The following is a 20,323-nucleotide window of genomic DNA, read 5'->3' as shown; positions in this document are numbered from 1 at the left end:
CCCACTCTGTCCCCCACTCTCTCTTTCCCCCCACTCTCTCTCCCCCCACTCTGTCCCCCACTCTCTCTTTCCCCCCACTCTCTCTTCCCTCACTCTGTCCCCAACTCTCTGTCCCAAACTCTCTCTCCCCCCACTCTGTCCCCCACTCTCCCTCCCCGCACTCTCTCTCCCCTCACTCTGTCCCCCACTCTCTCTCCCCCCACTCTGTCCCCCACTCTCTCTCCCCCCACTCTGTCCCCCACTCTCTCTCCCCCCACTCTCTCTTCCCTCACTCTGTCCCCCACTCTCTCTCCCCCCACTCTGTCCCCTACTCTCCCCCCACTCTCTCTCCCCGCACTCTCTCTCCCCTCATTCTGTCCCCCACTCTCTCTCCCCCCACTCTGTCCCCCACTCTCATTTTCTTTGCCACTCACCTGTAAGACATCAACGAGTGCACCATGCAGGGGGTGTGTCAGAACGGGGACTGCCTGAACACCCAGGGTAGTTTCCTGTGTGCCTGTAAGCCTGGCTTCACCCTGGACAGGACCAGATGTGTGGGTGAGACTCAGAACCTTTTCCAGACAGACCTGGACCCAGATTCACAAAACACTTCTTACGCAAAACCTGAAGAAGCTTCTTAAGAAAAAAAAAAAATAGTTCATCAGTGCAATTCCTCCAACATTTCTTAATAATTCATGATTTTCTGATGAACCTCTCAAATATCCACATTAGCTTGTATCGGGAATTAAGGTATGCAGACTGTCAAAGATGCAGACTGTCAAAGTAACAATGTTTATTATATCAACAGGGGCAGGCAACGACAGGTCAAGGCAGGCAGGGGTCAATAATACAGAGTATAGGGGCAAAGATACAGGATGGCAGGCAGGCTCAGGGTCAGAACAGGCAGAGTAGTCGGGCAGGGGGCTCAGAGATAGGACAGGCAAGGGTCAAAACCAGGGTGGCGAGTTAAGAGAGACTGGGACAAAGCAGGAGCTGAGAAAACCGTGTGGGACGTTGACAAAAAAGACGAACTGGCAACGGACAAACAGAGAACACAGGTATAAATACACAGGGGATAATGGGGAAGATGGGCGACACCTAGATGGGGGAAGAGACAATCACAAGGACAGGTGAAACAGATCAGTGTATGACAGCTAGCTATCTAGCTAGCAATGGCAATCATGTTAGCATATTTCGTACCGAGATTATTGTTCTAAAACATGTTCTTGGGTTTAAAATGTTCCGATTAAGTTAAAAAACATGTTCGGTTGCCTTCATTAGCATATTCTCTCACTGCCCTGAGTTTAAGACAATGTTTTAGTAGTCTTAGGATTAATCATTTTTAAGAACAAATTCAATAACTTTATTTTCAAGAATCAAACTTTTAATTTTTTTGCGTAAGGAGAAACATAAGAAATAATGCAAGAACATTTCCAAGAACCTTTAAGAGGAACAGCAACTTGGCTTAACTTTCTTCATAAGTCTATAGTTAAGGAAAAAACATTTTCTTAAGGTTTTGTGAATCTGTGCCCTGCCCAACACAGGACTCTGCATTCACTAAGCACAGACATATCATTTTCAGTAGCAGCATCACTATTCACTTTATTCTCCTCCCATCTGGGGCTGGTTTAGAGACTGTGAGGTGTTAAATTGTTTTTTTAATTTGTTGGCAATCGAGAGGCTGAAATGTGTTTCACATCCACAAAGCTGTCACCAAAGCAGACAGCTTTGATGTCCCAATATTTTGCTTGTTGTTTTTACACATCCATTATTTCCATGATTTAAAATGCCACTCATCTGAAATGATAGAAATTTCATATGATTTTACACTCAATAAATAGCACTACACCGATTTACGTCTTTTGTCAGGCTAAAGTCTTAGCTCAGACCTCTGTTGAGTTTTGCTCTGTTCTGATTGGTCCTGGCTGTCAGAATCTCCGTCTCCGGTGGAGCAGGCTCAGTGTTTCCTCATGGCAACGGATGCGGGTCGCTGTGAGCACGCCCTACCCACGCGCCTGTCCCAGGAGATGTGCTGCTGCACCGTGGGCAAGGCATGGGGCTCCAGTTGTGAGAGGTGTCCCCAAGACGGCACAGGTCAGTAGAATGCAAGAGGAGGAGAGCGGGGTACATTTTCCAATATTTGACAGGTGATATGCTGTATGATTAGTGCTCATCTGATCCCTTGTTTTTCCTTCTCTTGTCTTCTCTCCCTGGTCCCCCAGCCTCCTTCAGCAAGATCTGTCCAGCAGGGAAGGGCTACTTCCTCCACAGTGTCCGGGAGACGGTGGCGTTCCCTCCTCAGATCCACACCAGCCTGGAGCAGGAGCACAAGCAGGAGGGTGAGAACGTCACCGTGGCTTTCCCAAGGCGTAGATGAAGGCTTGGCACGATTACCTTGGTCTGCCTGCCAACAGATGTACTACATTCTGGAGTCTCTTAGTCACTTAGAAAGATGATATTGCTAAGCTTGTGAGAGCATTCTGTCAGGTTATTGGGGATGCCTTCATATTATTGTTATTTAATAGTTCCTAAAATTCATAATCTGTGAATTACAATACGTAATTATTCTGCATTTTGACCTGTTTTTCTCTGTGGGTTCTCTTTTCAGAAGTCAAGCCCCCGGTAAGAATCTACTTTCCTTTAGACACCAGTCATTGTGTGAGAGACTGTGTGTGTGCAGCTCCTCTTACATTTGACATTTTTTGTCGTTTGGCAGACGTTCTTGTCCAGAGCACTTACAGTAGTGAGTGCATACATTTTCGCAGGGGTGCAACTTTGGTTTTAGAAGTGGGGGGGGGGGGGGGATTTTTTTACTTTTATCCAGTTGGATAAACACTCCAAACAGCCTACCCGACCGCTCTGAGGCTTCCGCATGGTCCTAAAGCACACCATTGCCTCGTTTTGTATCACATTCCAGTGATAAAACTGGAGGGAACAAAAATGCAATTTCAGAATGTCCACCGTGAAAGTTGTGCCCCTGCATTTTCATACTGACCTGTGTCTCTATGTCCTGTCCTGTAGGAGGAGCCTCCAGAGATAACCACACCCATGCAGCTCTCCACCCATGCCCCCCGCGGCCCCGGTACGCCCTCTTATTCCTTTAGTCTTTATTTCACTTCAATTCATCCAGAAAGTCCTGTTGAGGTCAAGAGAGACCTTTTACTAGGAAAGCCTGATGATATTCAGGGAGACATGGGGCATTGAGTGGGTCTGTGTGTTTCTCTGGTTGATCCTACAGAGATCATCACAAAGCCCACCCCTCCACCCATCATCAGGTTGAACCCAGACAGTGACCCCCTGGAGGTGGCACAGACGCAGGTCTCACGTGAGTTCCACTACACAGTCCAATCAAAACGACCATCTCATGTTCACATTAAGAGCTGCAACGTTGTCGTCTCCATGATGGGATGCACAGTCCAGAGATCAACTGTCTTATGTAGATTGATGTGTGCCCCCCTCCCCACAGCAGAGACAGACGAGTGCAGGCTGAACAGGAACCTCTGTGGCCATGGGGAGTGTGTCAATGTGCACACTGGCTACAAGTGTGAGTGCTACGCTGGCTACCGGCTCCACCCTCAGAGGAACGCCTGTGTGGGTAAGTCAAGGGACTGACAGAGACATGTCCAAAAGAATGGGAGGTATTTACCGGGCAAAATATTTTGACCAGAGCCATATAACGAACCATATATCAGAATAGCTTCACTGAACTTGCATGTCAATTCTCAAAGGGAGTTGTAACCTCCCAATTCCCTAAACCTCCAAGTTACCCCTCTCTACCAGATGATGATGAGTGTGATGCTGAGCCATGTGGCCATGGAAGAGGCATCTGCATCAACACAGAAGGCTCCTACCGTTGCCGTTGTCTCCATGGCTACAAGCTCTTGGTGTATCATGGGAAACTCAGATGTCTAGGTGAGTGGTGTGTGGGTTTATATGTTTTCTGTTCTCTGTTTCTCCCTGTCTTGTCTTTACGTTGTCACTTGTGATTTCTCATTAGTGTGTTTTGGACTTATCTTTAGATGTGAATGAGTGCTCCAAGCCGGACGTCTGTGGGCAGGGGGGTCAGTGTGTTAACCTGCCAGGGTCTTACAAGTGTGATTGTCACAAAGGCTTCAGGAGCAAGTCCCAACGCCAGCCAGCCTGTGAAGGTATACACTGACTGCTGCTGTCCTCGTTTCTCTATTCATAGGGTGTTTGTCTCTACACTTGTGTGTGTTCTATGTGTATGTACACTGAGTGCATAAAACATTAAGAATGCTCATTCCATGACATAGACTGACCAGGTGAATCCAGGTGAAAGCTATGATCCCTTATTGATGTCAGTTGTTAAATGCCCCGACGAATTGAGGCTGTTCTGTGGCCATAAAGGCGGGGGGGGGGTTCCTGATGTTTTCTACACTCAATGTATGTGTATGTGTGTCTGCATTGGTTTAATAATGCTCTTGTGTTTATGAATGGCTGTGTTTGTCTGGTGTATTCTCTTGTCTCAGATATAAATGAGTGTCTGGACCCCAGCAGCTGTCCCAATGAGCAGTGTGAGAACACTCCAGGCTCCTATGAGTGTGTTCCCTGCTTCTCTGGTCACCAGGCCCAGGGTGGTGTCTGCTACGGTGAGACCTACGTCTTCATACACATGGATAAACACATACTAAAGAGAACACACACACACCAATCAACTCCCTTCGTTACCTTTAACTGTCTATCTCGCTGTTGTTCTAACTATCATTACGTTTGGTGATGTATTGCCACCTAGTGGCCATGTCACCGTAGTCAGCGTTACTGAATGGTGAATAGGATAGTCTTATGGAAAAACTATGAAGGCCAGTCAAATCAGAAAGTTGAATACTGATTCTGAACATTTTAATGTTGATCTTCCCCAGTGTGTTTTGTCTGAACCATGACATGGAAGGTATTCACTATTCAGAGCTGTGTGATGTAGAGAATGGTCTTGATCAGTCATAGTCAGTAAATCAGCCAGAGGGAGTCTGACCCAGACACACAGCAGCAGGCAGGATTCCAATGGACACCAAGCGAACCCAGTCAGTTAGGGCTGTGTAGAGCTGGTGTTCCTCTGACGGTGTTTCTATCAGCCAGAGGGAGTCTGATCCAGACACACAGCAGCAGGCAGGATTCCAACGGACACCAAGCGAACCCAGTCAGTTAGGGCTGTGTAGAGCTGGTGTTCCTCTGACGGTGTTTCTATCAGCCAGAGGGAGTCTGACCCAGACACACAGCAGCAGGCAGGATTCCAACGGGCACCAAGCGAACCCAGTCAGTTAGGGCTGTGTAGAGCTGGTGTTCCTCTGACGGTGTTTCTATCAGCCAGAGGGAGTCTGACCCAGACACACAGCAGCAGGCAGGATTCCAACGGGCACCAAGCGAATCCAGTCAGTCAGGGCTGTGTAGAGCTGGTGTTCCTCTGACGGTGTTTCTATCAGCCAGAGGGAGTCTGACCCAGACACACAGCAGCAGGCAGGATTCCAACGGGCACCAAGCGAATCCAGTCAGTCAGGGCTGTGTAGAGCTGGTGTTCCTCTGACGGTGTTTCTACCCCCCCATACTCCACCCCTACCTCCTGCAATCTGCAACCAATTGCCTATATAAACACTAGATGACTGATAGGGATCGCTGTGCTGAAGCCACCATGCTCCCATCTTAATACCCCCACCATTGTAAAAAATATTTAGGAAGCTATATAAATGCATGCATTAATGTCTACATTCGTTTTTTGGTCACATTTTTGGTCACAAAGTCTCTCAATGATCAATACATAGCATCAATAATCTACGGTTTATATACAATAAGTATACCAAACATTAGAAACACCTTCCTAATATTGAGTCCCCCCCCCCCCTTTGCACTCAGAATAGCCTCAATTTGTCAGTGCATGGACTCAACAAGGTGTCAAAATCATTTCACAGGGATGCTGGCCCATGTTGACTCCAAGGATTCTCACAGTTGTGTCAAGTTGTCTGATGTCCTTTTGGTGGTGGACCTTTCTTGATACACACGGGAAACTGTTGAGCGTGAAAAACCCAGCAGCGTTGCAGTTCTTGACACAAACCGATGCATCTGGCACCTACTACCATACCCTGTTCAAAAGCACTTAAATATTTTGTCTTGCCCATTCACCCTCCGAATGGCACACATACACAATCCATGTCTCGATTGTCTCAAGGTTTAAAAATAAATGTTTTACCTGTCTCCTCCCCTTCAGCTATATTGATTTAAGTGGATTTAACAAGTCACATCAATGAGGGAGGGATGTGTTGTATACTCAGTGTAAATCACTGCCTGCAACCCCTCTGCCTTTCCACTAGATGTCAATGAGTGCCAGAAGCGCGGGGTGTGTCCCAACGGGCGCTGTGAGAACCTGCCAGGAACCTACCGCTGCCTCTGTAATGAAGGCTTCCTCCCAGCTGCAGACAGCAAAGGCTGCAGAGGTCAGTGTACTCATTAACATTGAGTAGAATATCTCTTACTTCTACACACACACCATTATATGCTTGCAGACTTGCAGTGCTATAGTGTTTACCACTATTTCTTCATAATATTGAACAAAGAAAACCAATGGGTGTACAGGTTTTATTGACAGACTGCATGTGTCTCCTTCTCTCCCCTCCAGACATTGACGAGTGTGAGGATGAAAGACTGTGTGCCAACGGGCGCTGTGTCAACACAGAAGGCTCCTTCCAGTGCCAGTGCTACCCAGGATACCAGCGCACTCAGGAGGGCAGCCATTGTGAAGGCAGGAACTACTTCCTATGAATCACATCACTATAGCTTCATGGACATGTTAACAGTGTTTTTACACAACTAGTGAAGTATGAGTAACATGTCCACTGTATAGAGCTGGTGATCAAACACACAGTTGCCGTTTGATTGTGGTCTTTTCCTCCCTCAGATATAAATGAATGCGAGCGTCCCTCTAACTGCCAGAGGGGGCGCTGTATCAACAGCATGGGCTCCTATCGCTGTGAATGTCAGAAGGGCTACATGCTTGTCGGAGGGAGGCGGTGCCAAGGTCAGTCAGTCTCCACCCTCTCTATGAGTTCAGGGAAATAAAATATGTACTGTCAACCAACTTGGCAGTGGAGCTCTGTAATTATTTGAAATGATCATAAGTCAAGCTTAAAGGGCCAATGCAGTCGTTTTTATTTCCATATCAAATCATTTCTGGGTAACAATTAAGTACCTTACTGTGATTGTTTAAAATTCAAATGTAAAAAAATAAACCAAATTAGCTTCTTGAGAGCAATTTCTCAAGCAATAATTTTGAGAGTGGTTTAAGTGGGGAGGGGGAACCTGGCATTTAGCTGTTATTAGCAGAGAGGTTTTGGACACCACTTTCTTATTGGTCTATTAACTAATTTACTGCATGGTGATGTCACCATGGAAGGCCAAAAGTCCCTCCCACCAAAACAGGCTGATATTTCATGCAGTCTTTTCAAACAGCTCTTACACTAAAAGGGCATTATCATTATTTTCACAATTTCACAGTATTATTCGAACCTCCTATTGTGAAAATATTTATAAAACACAGAAAAATAATGTTTTTGACTGCACTGGGCCTTTAATGGAAGTCATGATGATAGTAACACATTCTCCTTCCCTCTCTCTCTCTCTCTCCCTTCCACCCACCCACGCAGACATAGATGAGTGTGCGATAGACAGGGGTCTGTGCCAGCCTCATGGTGTGTGTGAGAACAGACAGGGCTCCTATGTGTGTGTGTGCAAAGACGGCTTCATTCTGTCTGAGGACAAGCACAGCTGTGAGGGTAAGATTACTGATATCCTCTCAGCCCTCTCTCTATATAGCTGTATTCTGCATGCAAACACACACACACACACACACCAATCTATTTCCTGTCTTCCCTCTCCATCCAGAGATTGAGGTGGACATGGAGGATAAGAAGGAGTGTTACCTGAACCTGGATGACACAGTGTTCTGTGACAGTGTCCTGGCCACCAACGTCACCAAGCAGGAGTGCTGCTGTTCCATCGGCGTGGGCTGGGGGGACCACTGTGAGATCTACCCCTGTCCCGTCTACCACTCATGTACGTACCTCAGGCCCAACAACATCAAATCAAATCAAATTGTATTGGTCACATACACATGTTTAGCAGATGTTATTGCCGGTGTAGCGAAATGCTTGTGTTTCTAGCTACAAGAGTGCAGTAATATCTAACAAGTAATATCTAACAATTTCACAACAATACACACAATACACACACATCTAAAGTAGAGGAATAGAATTAAGAATATATAAATAAAGAATATATAAATGCATGAATATAAATAAATATATACATACACACACACAATAGTCTACCAAGCCTCTGAGCCATCAGGTGGGCTGGGTATCTGTTCAGTTAATGGCACTGTTCAATGTCACTCTTAAGTAAGCTGGTTGTTTTTCCTCCAACCAGCTGAGTTCCATTCCCTGTGTCCGGTGGGCCGAGGTTTCTACCAGGAGGAGGGAGTAACTGAGTACGGCCTGTCTGTCCATATTGGTGAGTAGCTACACAACCTCAGCCCAACCACGGTAGGTTTTCTGTTGTCAGATTTACAGCATTCATTTACATGGCAGGATTTGTTTTCAGGAGTTTGTTTGTGTTGAGATCGTTGCTCCTGTTTCTCTGTGTACAGATATCGATGAGTGTGTGCTCTTCTCCAATGAGATCTGTAAGGAGGGCCGCTGTATGAACACACAGCCTGGCTATGAATGTTACTGCCAACAGGGCTTCTATTACGACAGCAACCTACTGGAGTGCATTGGTAACCACTGAGCCCCACCTCACTCCGTTCTGCACCAAAACACACCGATGTATTATTACACATTATAAACTGGGTGGTTCGAGCCTTGAATGTTGATTGGCTGACAGCCGTGGTATATGAAACCGTATACCACGGGTATGACAAAACATGTATTTTTACTGCTCTAATTACATTGGTTACCAGTTTATAATAGCAATAAGGGATTTCAAGTGTTTGTGTTATATAGCCAATATACCACGGCTAAGAGCTGTATCCAGGCACGCCGCATTGCGTTGTGCCTTAGCTGCGGTATATTCGCCGTATACCACACCCCCTCGGACCTTATTGCTTAATTAATACACATCAGATGAACCCATTTAGTCACAGATTCTGTATGTTAATGTCTCCTCAGATGTGAATGAGTGCCACGATGAGTCTCTGTGTACCAACGGTCAGTGTAAGAACACCAGAGGCTCCTTCTACTGCACCTGTAACTCTCCCTGGACCCCAGATGCTTCCAATAAGAAGTGTGTCATTCCCACTGTGGCAGGTGAGGTCTGGTTAGAGGCCCTCTACTGTACATGCTGTATCCACACACATAAGGAGGTACAGGCCAGGCCAGGCCAGAGAGGAGGACGTGTGTTAAGTCAGCAGTGGTTTTTTGTTGCTGCAGGTGTGGATGAGTGCCAGGATCCATTGAACTGTAAGAGTGGCCACTGTGTGGACACCCCTGGGTCCTACTACTGCATCTGCTCTCCTCCCTGGATCCTGGCCACGGACCGCAACAGCTGTGTGACCTTAGAAGAGCAGGCTGGTGAGTGGAGGAGAGGAGTCTAAGAGGGGAGGAGGTGGGCTCAGGATTCTCAGGATGGATGATTTGGAGGTGGTGGTGTGAGGTGGCTGGGTAGTGTAGTTCACAGTGGGTTGGTTCTCAGTGGTGAATCTCTGTGTATGGGCGAGGAAGGATGAATGAGAGAATGTTTTTTAATGTTATTTCCGGTCTAACACTACTAATCAGCCAGGCCTGCCCCTCCAGCCTCACACGCTCTTACATTCACATACCTCATATCTGTCACATAGATAAGTGGTTCACCAACTGGACACCTGGGGTTCGCGGAGGTACTGCATGGCGTCCATGGACAGATTTTTTTTGTATAAATATAAAACATTTAACTGATTTGTCCAAGGGGTCTGTGGAAGAAGTTTGGAAAGTGCAATGCAAACTAATATTTTGTATCTATCATATACCCTCGGATGCACAACAGGGCCTGGGAAGCTCACAGGGATCCACAGTACTCACAAAAATCTAGTTTTGAAATACTTCTTGTATTCCCTAAAAATGTTGTTTTGAACATAAATGCACTGTAATTTAAGCTTTAAAACTGCAAAATTGTCTGTCTGCCCCATGTGGAAATGTGAAGAGTTGCAGGAAATTAGCTTTTAAACTGCAACATTTTCTCTCTGCCTATGGCAAAATGTGTCAAATTGCAGAAAATTAGCTTTAAAATGTTGTCGCCGATGCAAAGAGTGGGGGCCTTTAAAATGTTGTCTCCGATGCAAAGAGTGGGGCCTTTAAAATGTTGTCTCTGATGCAAAGAGTGGGGCCTTTAAAATGTTATCGTCGATGCAAAGAGTGGGGCCTTTAAAATGTTGTCTCTGATGCAAAGAGTGGGGCCTTTAAAATGTTGTCTCCGATGCAAAGAGTGGGGCCTTTAAAATGTTGTCTCCGATGCAAAGAGTGGGGCCTTTAAAATGTTGTCTCCGATGCAAAGAGTGGGGCCTTTAAAATGTTGTCTCCGATGCAAAGAGTGGGGCCTTTAAAATGTTATCGTCGATGCAAAGAGTGGGGCCTTTAAAATGTTGTCTCCGATGCAAAGAGTGGGGCTTTAAAATGTTGTCTCTGATGCAAAGAGTGGGGCCTTTAAAATGTTGTCTCCGATGCAAAGAGTGGGGCCTTTAAAATGTTATTTCCCAGGGCCTGAGACTTCGTTAGTCTGGCCATGCACTGCAGCTGTCACAGTAAACTCCTTGTATGCTATTTTTATCGCACGCCAAAGTCAGAGTTGTGTTCTGCTTTTGTGGGGGGGTCCCTGATGAATTTTATATCACAAAATGGGTCCCTGGATCCAAAAGTTTTGTCAACTCCTGACATACTGTAGATAGATAAGAGATAAATTCAAACACAACCCTGGTCCTATACTATGGCCACTGCTGGGCCATGTTAATTGTGAAGATCCTCAACCCATCGATAGACACCCAAACACTCTGGTGCATGCTCTCAGGAAGCAGTGTAACATAGTGATCTGCCAGCAGGCCTGTTCAACGTCACATCACATTAAGAGCTGGCCCCAGGCTGGTGTCTGTCCCTCCATCCGTAGGTTGTGTAACCCATGTCTGTGGTGTCTGTGGTGCCCCTTGCAGATATCAATGAGTGCCAGGACCCCTCGTACTGTAAGAATGGGAGGTGTGTGAACACGCCCGGCTCCTTTCACTGTATATGTACCCAGCCCCTCACCTTCAGCGCAGCGCTCAAACAGTGCGTCTATGACGGTGGGTATAACCAATCGGCACTCAACGCACCTGAGCCTAACCAATCAGTGCTCAGCTCACCTGAGTTTTGGCTTACCTGTACACCTGCCACTCCTGCTACTCTTTTTAACTCCTCCCCCTTTGAGCCCCCGTTCCCCAATACTGACTCCATGCACAGGCTCAGCACTCCCCCTCTTGCTTGTTTCTATAGAAACACACTCTCAGTTTAGTGAGGGAGATCATGAGACTTGAGATGGTCAATGTGATCTCAGTTCTATAGGTCCAGTGTGATCCTGTTGCACATTTCTCAGTTTCTGTTTATGTGGTTACCCCACTAAGCTTGCATAGTCACAGGAAAACACTTCATTACTTCATCCTTCATTGTGTGCATGTGCTTGTGCGTCTGAGACGCAGTGAGAATAAGTAAAATGGGAGAGTATAAGTAAAATGGGAGAGTATAAGTAAAATGGGAGAGTATAAGTAAAATGGGAGAGTATAAGTAAAATGGGAGAGTATAAGTAAAATGGGAGAGTATAAGTAAAATGGGAGAGTATAAGTAAAATGGGAGAGTATAAGTAAAATGGGAGAGTATAAGTAAAATGGGAGAGTATAAGTAAAATGAGAGAGTATAAGTAAAATGGGAGAGTATAAGTAAAATGAGAGACTATAAGTAAAATGGGAGAGTATAAGTAAAATGAGAGAGTATAAGTAAAATGGGAGAGTATAAGTAAAATGGGAGAGTATAAGTAAAATGAGAGACTATAAGTAAAATGGGAGAGTATAAGTAAAATGGGAGAGTATAAGTAAAATGGGAGAGTATAAGTAAAATGGGAGAGTATAAGTAAAATGGGAGAGTATAAGTAAAATGGGAGAGTATAAGTAAAATGGGAGAGTATAAGTAAAATGGGAGAGTATAAGTAAAATGGGAGAGTATAAGTAAAATGGGAGAGTATAAGTAAAATGAGAGAGTATAAGTAAAAGTGATATTGCTTGTGGAATTTTCTGCACCTTTCTCCAAAGCATTGTTTTTCCTTTTAACCAAACTGTTGACTGTTGCGATACATGTGATGCTGTAACACTTGGATATGATGTTGTGACATTACTCTTCCGATTGTGTTACTTTCTTTGCATATTCTTGTTGTAAAGTCTCACAAGTTTGTATTGACAATCCAGCTTTTACTTTATTGTGTCTGTGTGGTTTTTATGGGGCTATCCTTGTGTGTGATGTGTGACTGTAAATGAATGTCCAGAAGAGGGGTCTGGTATAGCACTGACCCCTACCACCTCAAGCTAGGCCTCATCACTTATTCATATCTATCTGCCGGCTATTAACATGCTGAGTAATGACTTGGTTAATCATAGAGGTCATTATAAGTGGCAGGATCTGGCCTGCTCTATAATGTAGAAGCAAAGATTGGCTTTTTGATTTGATGGAATAATCCTTAATATTTCTCTCTCTCTCTTTCTCTCTTGCTCTCTCGCTCTCTCTCTCTCTATCTGTCTCTTTCTTTCTCTCCCTTTCCCCCCTCTCTCCCTACCTTAGACCGCACGGCGGCCCATAAGGACGTGTGTTTCCTGCAGGTGGATGAGGATCTGATCTGCAGCCACCCCAGAAACGGCCTGGTGTTCACCTACTCGGAGTGCTGCTGTCACTATGGCCGTGGCTGGGGCCCTGAGTGTAGGACCTGCCCCCAAAGAAACTCGGGTGGGCACCAGCACTCAGTCATTATTTTACTGGTTTTTAGTGTCTAGTCTGCTGGTCATTACAGTTTTAGCCCGTATCAACATAAATAGTCTAATACTAATAACTTAATTAAGTTAATCTTAATTCTTCCTCTCGTTCAGTGATCTTTAACCGGCTGTGTGACATGCACTTGGAGACAGAGTCTGATGGTGAGGGAGATTTCCTGGCAGCTTTCGCCAACTACAACCCAGGTACTGGTAATGCCTGTAATATATTTTATTATTCTCTGAATTTGGTTATAAAATCACCTCAGAGCACAAAGTCTACCACTTGAATAACATTTTATCTCCCTCTCTCCTGTATCTCTCTCTCTCTCTCTCTCTCTCTTTCTCTATTTCTTTCTCTCTTTCTATCTCTCTGTGTCTCTCTTTCTTTCTCTATCTTTCTTTCTCTCTCTCTCGCGCTCTCTTTCTGTTTTGGCTCAGAAGGTGACAGTTCAGAAGAGGACTCAGATGAGTGTAGTTGTGCCAATGGCCGTTGTGTGCGTTCCTACTTGAGCACTATGTGTGATTGTAACACAGGTTTTAGACTGGACCACTCCCGCACCCGCTGCACAGGTATGTTAACAACCCACATATTCTTCCTGTCTTGTCAATTGGATGCTTATGAATTCTGTGAACAGAAGTGTCTCTGTATAATTTGTAGCTGTTGTCCTTTGTTCAAGTGTTTTGACCGACAATACCTGAAATCTAATTTAGAATTTAAAGGAACATCTGGTTGTTGATTTCATATGTAAATAGATGTACAGGCAGAGATGGCGAGCTCTCTGTTTTGTTTCAAACCTTCTCCCTTTCTCTCTCCCTCCCTCTCTCTCTCTCTTTCAGATATTGATGAGTGTGCTGAACCAGGGGTCCGAGTTAATCCATGCAAGAATGCCCGCTGTGTCAACAGCATAGGCTCGTTCAAGTGCTACTGCAAAAATGGCTTTGTCCCTGCACGAAGGCCCAACATGTGTGTACCAGGCACCAAGGCCCAACATATCCGTTCCAGGGCTCTATAACAGCTTTATCTCTGTCAAACACACACAAATACGCACATGTAACCCCTCTGTCTTATAAGTTCAGTATTCAGTGTGTACCTGTCTCTCCTTGAAGTGTCCCTCGAAAACATTGTGGTGTCTTCAATAGGCTCATTTGAAATGTTTGAAATGGACTAAATGTGTTGCTGTTGTTGTCGGCTTCTCCTTCACTGAAATGAGATGCACCATAGGCTTCCAGTTTGGCTCTGAACAACAATTTTTCCCTCATCCCTAGATCAGTTAATGATTTGGGGGAAAAATACAGACGAAGGGAACATATTCGTACATTTTTTATGTATTTTTGTAATTATTCTTCTTTTTTTAATGTTTGTTTCCATTGACTGTTAAACTTGTGTTTTGTTTAGTTGTTGAGTTTTGTCCTTGTTGCATTGATCTTATACATCCATGAATCTTAAGCTCTCCTGCAGTTTGATGAGGAGGTTTCTCGCTTCCTGTATGTCTGAATGCCTGTATGAGTAGCAGACCATTATCGTAAATGTTTTTATCGTCCTCTGTCTCTGCCCTCCTCCATTGTCCAGTTTTGTACAGTATGTAAAGTGGAGATTACTTTGTTGACTGTTAGCTCAGTGCCTATCATGCTCCTGTAATCATCTGTTTTGTGGGATGTTTTATGATTATACTTCATTGTAAAGCCATTAAACAACTTTTACATTTTTGACATGTGCACATTGAATACAATTGAAGCTGACTAAAGGTAAAGGGGTGAGAGGTCGTATTCAGACCTAACTCGTGGATTCAGAGGGAATCCTCAGGAGTACGGTGGTAAATCGACCCCAAAGTAAATGGAATGGCATGTTTTGTGACTTCTCTTAACAAAATGTCAGTTTGTTTGTCTATGCATTGTAAGGAACGAAAGAGGCTTTTGAGCGGAAAAATAAATGAACGGTAGAAGTCAACCACCCAAATATGTGTTTGTAAGTGTATTTTTTATAAAGCAGGTTTGTTCTTTCTTTGGGATTAGAGGTCTTTCCCATCCATATCGTGTTCTGTCCATGAGAAGAAAATCAACAGAGACTAACACAATACAGAACAGGTTGCTTCATAAATTAATAACATATTAAATGTACGCTTAGTGAGACGATTAAGATAAGAGCTTCTGGCAAGCAAAGAAATTATGATCAAAATATAAATATAATCAGTTTTAAATATTCATTGTCATTGATTGGTGTGAAATTCTCCCTCTATTAAGACCTCTGGCTGTGAAACTCTGATACAGAGTATACCATCAAACGGAATATCTGACAGAGATGTATTCAACTAGTGAAGAAAGCAGTGGTGTAAAATGCCTAGGTAAAAATACTTTAAAGTACTACTTAAGTCGTTTTTTGGGGGTATCTGTACTTTACTATTTACATTTTTCACAACTTTTACTTCACTACATTCCTAAAGAATATAATGAACATTTTACTCCATACACTTTCCCTGAGACCCAAAAGTACTGGTTACATTTTTGAATGCTTAGCAGAACAGGAAAATGGTCCAATTCACGCACTTATCAAGAGAACATCCCAGGATGACCCCCACTGCCTCTGATCTGGCAGACTCACTAAATACACATGCTTCATTTTTAAATTATGTCTGAGTGTTGGCTATCCGTAAAAATTAAATAAAAACATTTAAATATAAAAAAAGGTGCTCTCTGGTTTGCTTAATATTATGGAATTTTAAATTATTTATACTTGTACTTTTGATACTTAAGTATATTTTAGAAATTAGATTTACTTTTGAAACCAAATACTTTTATTGGCTGACTTTCACTTTTACTTGAGTCATTTTCTATTCAGGTATCTTTACTTTTACTCAAGCAAGACAATTGGGTGCAAAAGACAAATAAGACAATTGGGTACTTTTTCACCACTGGAAGAAAGGAGTTTGTTTTCTGCCTCTGTCAGAAAGAAGCCTTCAAAGTACTTCAACGTGACTGGCTGAAGGTAAACTCTACTGTGATCCACATATAAACTGTGTGAAGAAATACACACTTCAGAATGTGCCAGTCAGAGTTCAGGGTCCCTGCTCTCCCTGTCTGTAATTTGTATGTATTTATGTATGTACAGTTGAAGTCGGAAGTTTACATACACCTTAGCCAAATACATTTCAACTCAGTTATTCACAATTCCTGACATTTAATCCCAGTAAAAATTCCCTGTTTTAGGTCATTTAGGATCACCACTTTATTTTAAGAATGTGAAATGTCAGAATAATAGTGGAGAGAATGATTTGTTTCAGCTTTTATTTCTTTCATCACATTCCCAGTGGGTCAGAAGTTTACATACACTCAATAAGTATTTGGTAGCATTGCCTTTAAATTGTTTAACTTGGGTCAAACGTTTAGGGTAGCCTTCCACAAGCTTCCCACAATAAGTTGGGTGAATTTTGGCCCATTGCACCTGACAAAGATGGTGTAACTGAATCAGGTTTGTAGGCCTCCTTGCTCGCACACACTTTTTCAGTTCTGCCCACACATTTTCTATAGGATTGAGGTCAGGGCTTTTTGATGGCCACTCCAATACCTTGACTTTGTTGTCCTTAAGCCATTTTGCCACAACTTTGGAAGTATGCTTGGGGTCATTGTCCATTTGGAAGACCCATTTGCAACCAAGCTTAAACTTCCTGACTGATGTCTTGAGATGTTGCTTCAATATACCCACATAATTTTCCAACCTCATGATGCCATCTATTTTGTGAAGTGCACCAGTCCCTCCTGCAACAAAGCACCCTCACAACATGATGTTGCCACCCCCTGTCACACCCTGACCATAGTTTGCTTTGTATGTTTCTATGTTTTGGTTGGTCAGGGTGTGATCTGAGTGGGCATTCTATGTTACATGTCTAGTTTGTCTAGTTCTATGTTTGGCCTGATATGGTTCTCAATCAGAGGCAGGTGTTAGTCATTGTCTCTGATTGGGAACCATATTTAGGTAGCCTGTTTGGTGTTGGGTTTTGTGGGTGATTGTTCCTGTCACTGTGTTTGCACCAGATATGACTGTTTAGGTTTTCACACATTTATTGTTTTGTTAGTTTATTCATGTATAGTTCCTTTATTAAAGAACATGAATAACCACCACGCTGCATTTTGGTCCGCCTCTCCTTCACCACAAGAAAACCGTTACACCCCCGTGCTTCATGGTGGGGATGGTGTTCTTCGGCTTGCGAGCCTCCCCCTTTTTCCTCCAAACATAACAATGGTCCAAACAGTTATATTTTCATTTCATCAGACCAGAGGACATTTCTCCAAAAAGTACGATCTTTGTCCCCATGTGCAGTTGCAAACCGTAGTCTGACTCTTTTATGGCGGTTTTGGAGCAGTGGCTTCTTCCTTGCTGAGCTGCCTTTCAGGTTATATCGATATAGGACTCATTTTACTGTGGATATAGATACTTTGTACCTGTTTCCTCCAGCATCTTCACAAGGGCCTCTGCTGTTGTTCTGGGATTGATTTGCACTTTTCGCACCAACGTGCGTTCATCTCTGGGAGACAGAACGCGTCTCCTTCCTGAGCGGTATGACGGCTGCATGGTCCCATGGTGTTTATACTTGTGTACTATTGTTTGTACAGATGAACGTGGTACCTTCAGGCATTTGTTAATTGCTCCCAAGGAGGAACCAGACTTGTGGAGGTCTACAATATTTTTTCAGAGGTCTTGGCTGATTTCTTTTGATTTTCCCATGATGTCAAGCAAAGAGGCACTGAGTTTGAAGGTAGGCCTTGGAATACATCCACAGGTGCACCTCCAGTTGACTCAAATTATGTAAATTACCCTGTCAGAAGCTTCTAAAGCCATGACATCATTTTCTGGAATATTCCAAGCTGTTTAAAGGCAGTCAACTTAGTATATGTAAACTTCTGACCCACTGGAATTGTGATACAGTGAATTATAAGTGAAATAATTTGTCAGTAAACAATTGGTGCACAAAGTAGATGTACTAACCGACTTGACAAAACTATAGTTTGTTAACTAGAAATTTGTGGAGTGGTTGGAAAAACGAGTTTTAATGACCCCAACCTATGTGTATGTTAACTTCCGACTTCAACTGTATGCCCATGGTCAACATCATCCATGTTTATGAGAATTTTAATGTACTTATGAAGTAAAATCTTATTATACCGGAGTAATTTATGCCAAACTTCATCATTTAGAATAGAATGATATAGAGTAAAATTCAGCACACTTTCTCTCAAGATTCAAATGTGTTTTACTCTAAATTGTACAGTTTTTCAGTCTATTTACAGTCATTACATGATACAATAATAGAAAGAAAGGGTCACTTGGTTATTCGTTGTGACACAGTGCCCAGAAATTACCCATTTACACTAGATGCAAATAAGATATATTGGAGTATCACCCCTTTCTAGCATTAGTAGTAGTTATGTACTATGTGGCTCAGTTGGTAGAGCGTGGTGCTTGCAATGCCAGTGTTGTGGGTATCAAAATGCACTCACTACTGTACGTCGCTCTGGATATGAGTGTCAGCTAAATGACAAAAATGGAAAATGTTATACATAGCAAGAATAAACACTGGAAAAGGAAAATCTATCTCTTAAATTCACTCTATTGAGGTTGCAATGGTCAAGTACATGAGATCCTTTCAGTCAAAAATACATTCTGTGAGCAAGATATCATAAATTATAGCTTCCTCTCCAATGATATTTATTAAAGATAAAATTAACAAAAGTTATAACAACCAACATCAATAATAGGGGAATCAGATATTGAGGATGTGATTGTAGTTGTCAGTACATTTCCAAGTGAGGTTGTTGCTGTTCCACTTCCTGTTGTAGCTGATATTCCAGTGGGGATTATCTACGTAGTTACTGGAATGGTAACTGGAATGGTTTCAGACACAACTTTGAATATTTCTAATGAAGTTTCAGGTGGGGCTGTAGTTTGATGTAACTGTAGACAGTGTTGCAGGCACAGTAATAGTTAAATAGTCACGTTGTAGAAACTGAAGTTTCAAGAGTAGTTATAGTTGATGTCTCAGTTGCATTTGTGGTTTTAAATGTTTGAAGGGAGGCTGTTGACAGCTTTTCTGCTGAGTTAGTGGTTGTGGTAAATGTTTCAGGTTTGATTGATAGGGATGTAGTTGTGGATAATGTTTCAGTTGATGGGGATGTTGTAGCTGTGGATGATGTTTCAGGTTTGGTTGATGGGGATGCTGTAGTTGTGGACAATGTTTCCGTTGGTTGATGACGTTGTTTATGTGGCTGTGGATGATTTTATTTATCCTTAATTTAACTAGGCAAGTCAGTTAAGAACATGATGTTGTAGTCGTGGATGTTTCAGTTGTAATTGTGGATGATGATTCAGTTCCGGTTTATGGGAATGTTGTGTAGTGGCTGTGGATGATGTTTCAGGTTTGGTTGATTGGGATGTTGTATCTGTAGTTGTGGATGATGTTTCAGTTTCGGTTGAGAGGGATGTTGTTGATGTTTCAGTTTAAGGTGATAGAGATGCTGTAGTTGTGGATGATGTTTGAGTTGTAATTATGGATGATGTTTCAAGTTTGGTTGATGGGAATGTTTAAGTTGTGGATGGTGTTTCTGTTTCGGTTGAAGAGGATGTTGTGTATGTGGCTGTGGATGATCCTTCAGGTTATCATTTCTTATGTAACTATCAACCGTGTCGCAGATACAGCAATAATTGAAGAGCCACTTGTAGTTATAGTTGATGTATCAGTTTCAGATCTTTGAATGTATGCTGTTAGTTTAGTTTTTCTAATGAAATAATGGGTATGGTTCCATCTGTTGTAAAGGTTTAAGAATCAGAACTGACTTTCACCGATTTTCCAAGTGCAGTTGATGGGAAGTTTGTATATTTGGATGATGTTGGGATGTTGTAGGGATAGGGATGTTGTAGTCGGGGATGTTTCAGTTGTAATTGTGGATGATGTTTCAGGTTTTGTTGATGGGGATGTTCTAAACGTGGTGGTGGATGACTTTTCAGATATGGTTGATGGGTTTTTTGTATCTGTGGTTGTGGATGATGTTTCAAGTCTGTTTATATCAGTTGTTCCATATGAAATTGCAGCTGAAGTTTCAGGATTATTTTAATCTGTACAGTGCATTCGGAAAGAATTCAGACACCTTGACTTTTTCCACATTTTGTTACATTACAGCCTTATTTTAAAATTGATTAAATTGTTTCTCTCTCCCCCCCCCCCCCCCCCTCATCAATCTACACACAATATCTCACAATGACAAAGCAAAAACAGCTTTTAAGACATTTTTGCAAATGTATTAAAAACTAAAAACTGAAATATCACATTTACATAC

General features: G+C 43.0%; 1 protein-coding gene across 7 annotated transcripts in view; it reads left to right on the top strand.

The window, feature by feature from the left end:
* Positions 1-14,705, top strand: part of LOC139388079 (latent-transforming growth factor beta-binding protein 3-like) — a 41,999-nt gene extending 27,294 nt beyond the window's left edge. For 2 of the 7 annotated variants that reach the window (XM_071134607.1, XM_071134614.1), the window contains exons 6-29: positions 421-537; positions 1,912-2,073; positions 2,202-2,318; positions 2,588-2,601; positions 3,001-3,061; positions 3,218-3,304; positions 3,446-3,574; positions 3,760-3,891; positions 3,999-4,127; positions 4,470-4,589; positions 6,300-6,422; positions 6,605-6,727; positions 6,884-7,003; positions 7,629-7,757; positions 7,867-8,037; positions 8,410-8,493; positions 8,630-8,758; positions 9,150-9,287; positions 9,411-9,551; positions 11,159-11,287; positions 12,810-12,971; positions 13,112-13,201; positions 13,436-13,567; positions 13,835-14,705. In XM_071134607.1, coding sequence (XP_070990708.1) covers positions 421-537; positions 1,912-2,073; positions 2,202-2,318; positions 2,588-2,601; positions 3,001-3,061; positions 3,218-3,304; positions 3,446-3,574; positions 3,760-3,891; positions 3,999-4,127; positions 4,470-4,589; positions 6,300-6,422; positions 6,605-6,727; positions 6,884-7,003; positions 7,629-7,757; positions 7,867-8,037; positions 8,410-8,493; positions 8,630-8,758; positions 9,150-9,287; positions 9,411-9,551; positions 11,159-11,287; positions 12,810-12,971; positions 13,112-13,201; positions 13,436-13,567; positions 13,835-14,010 — 2,915 coding nt within the window. In that variant the 3' untranslated portion in view covers positions 14,011-14,705. The remainder of the gene's footprint in view (positions 1-420; positions 538-1,911; positions 2,074-2,201; positions 2,319-2,587; positions 2,602-3,000; positions 3,062-3,217; positions 3,305-3,445; positions 3,575-3,759; positions 3,892-3,998; positions 4,128-4,469; positions 4,590-6,299; positions 6,423-6,604; positions 6,728-6,883; positions 7,004-7,628; positions 7,758-7,866; positions 8,038-8,409; positions 8,494-8,629; positions 8,759-9,149; positions 9,288-9,410; positions 9,552-11,158; positions 11,288-12,809; positions 12,972-13,111; positions 13,202-13,435; positions 13,568-13,834) is intronic. The other 5 variants (XM_071134608.1, XM_071134609.1, XM_071134612.1 and 2 more) reach the window with 5 other exon arrangements.
* The last annotated feature ends 5,618 nt before the right edge of the window (positions 14,706-20,323 follow it).

This window comes from Oncorhynchus clarkii, chromosome 29 (genome assembly GCF_045791955.1).
Source record: "Oncorhynchus clarkii lewisi isolate Uvic-CL-2024 chromosome 29, UVic_Ocla_1.0, whole genome shotgun sequence".
NCBI lineage: Eukaryota > Metazoa > Chordata > Actinopteri > Salmoniformes > Salmonidae > Oncorhynchus > Oncorhynchus clarkii.
Note: the sequence above shows the minus strand (reverse complement) of the source record. Positions and strands in the feature narration are given on the sequence as shown.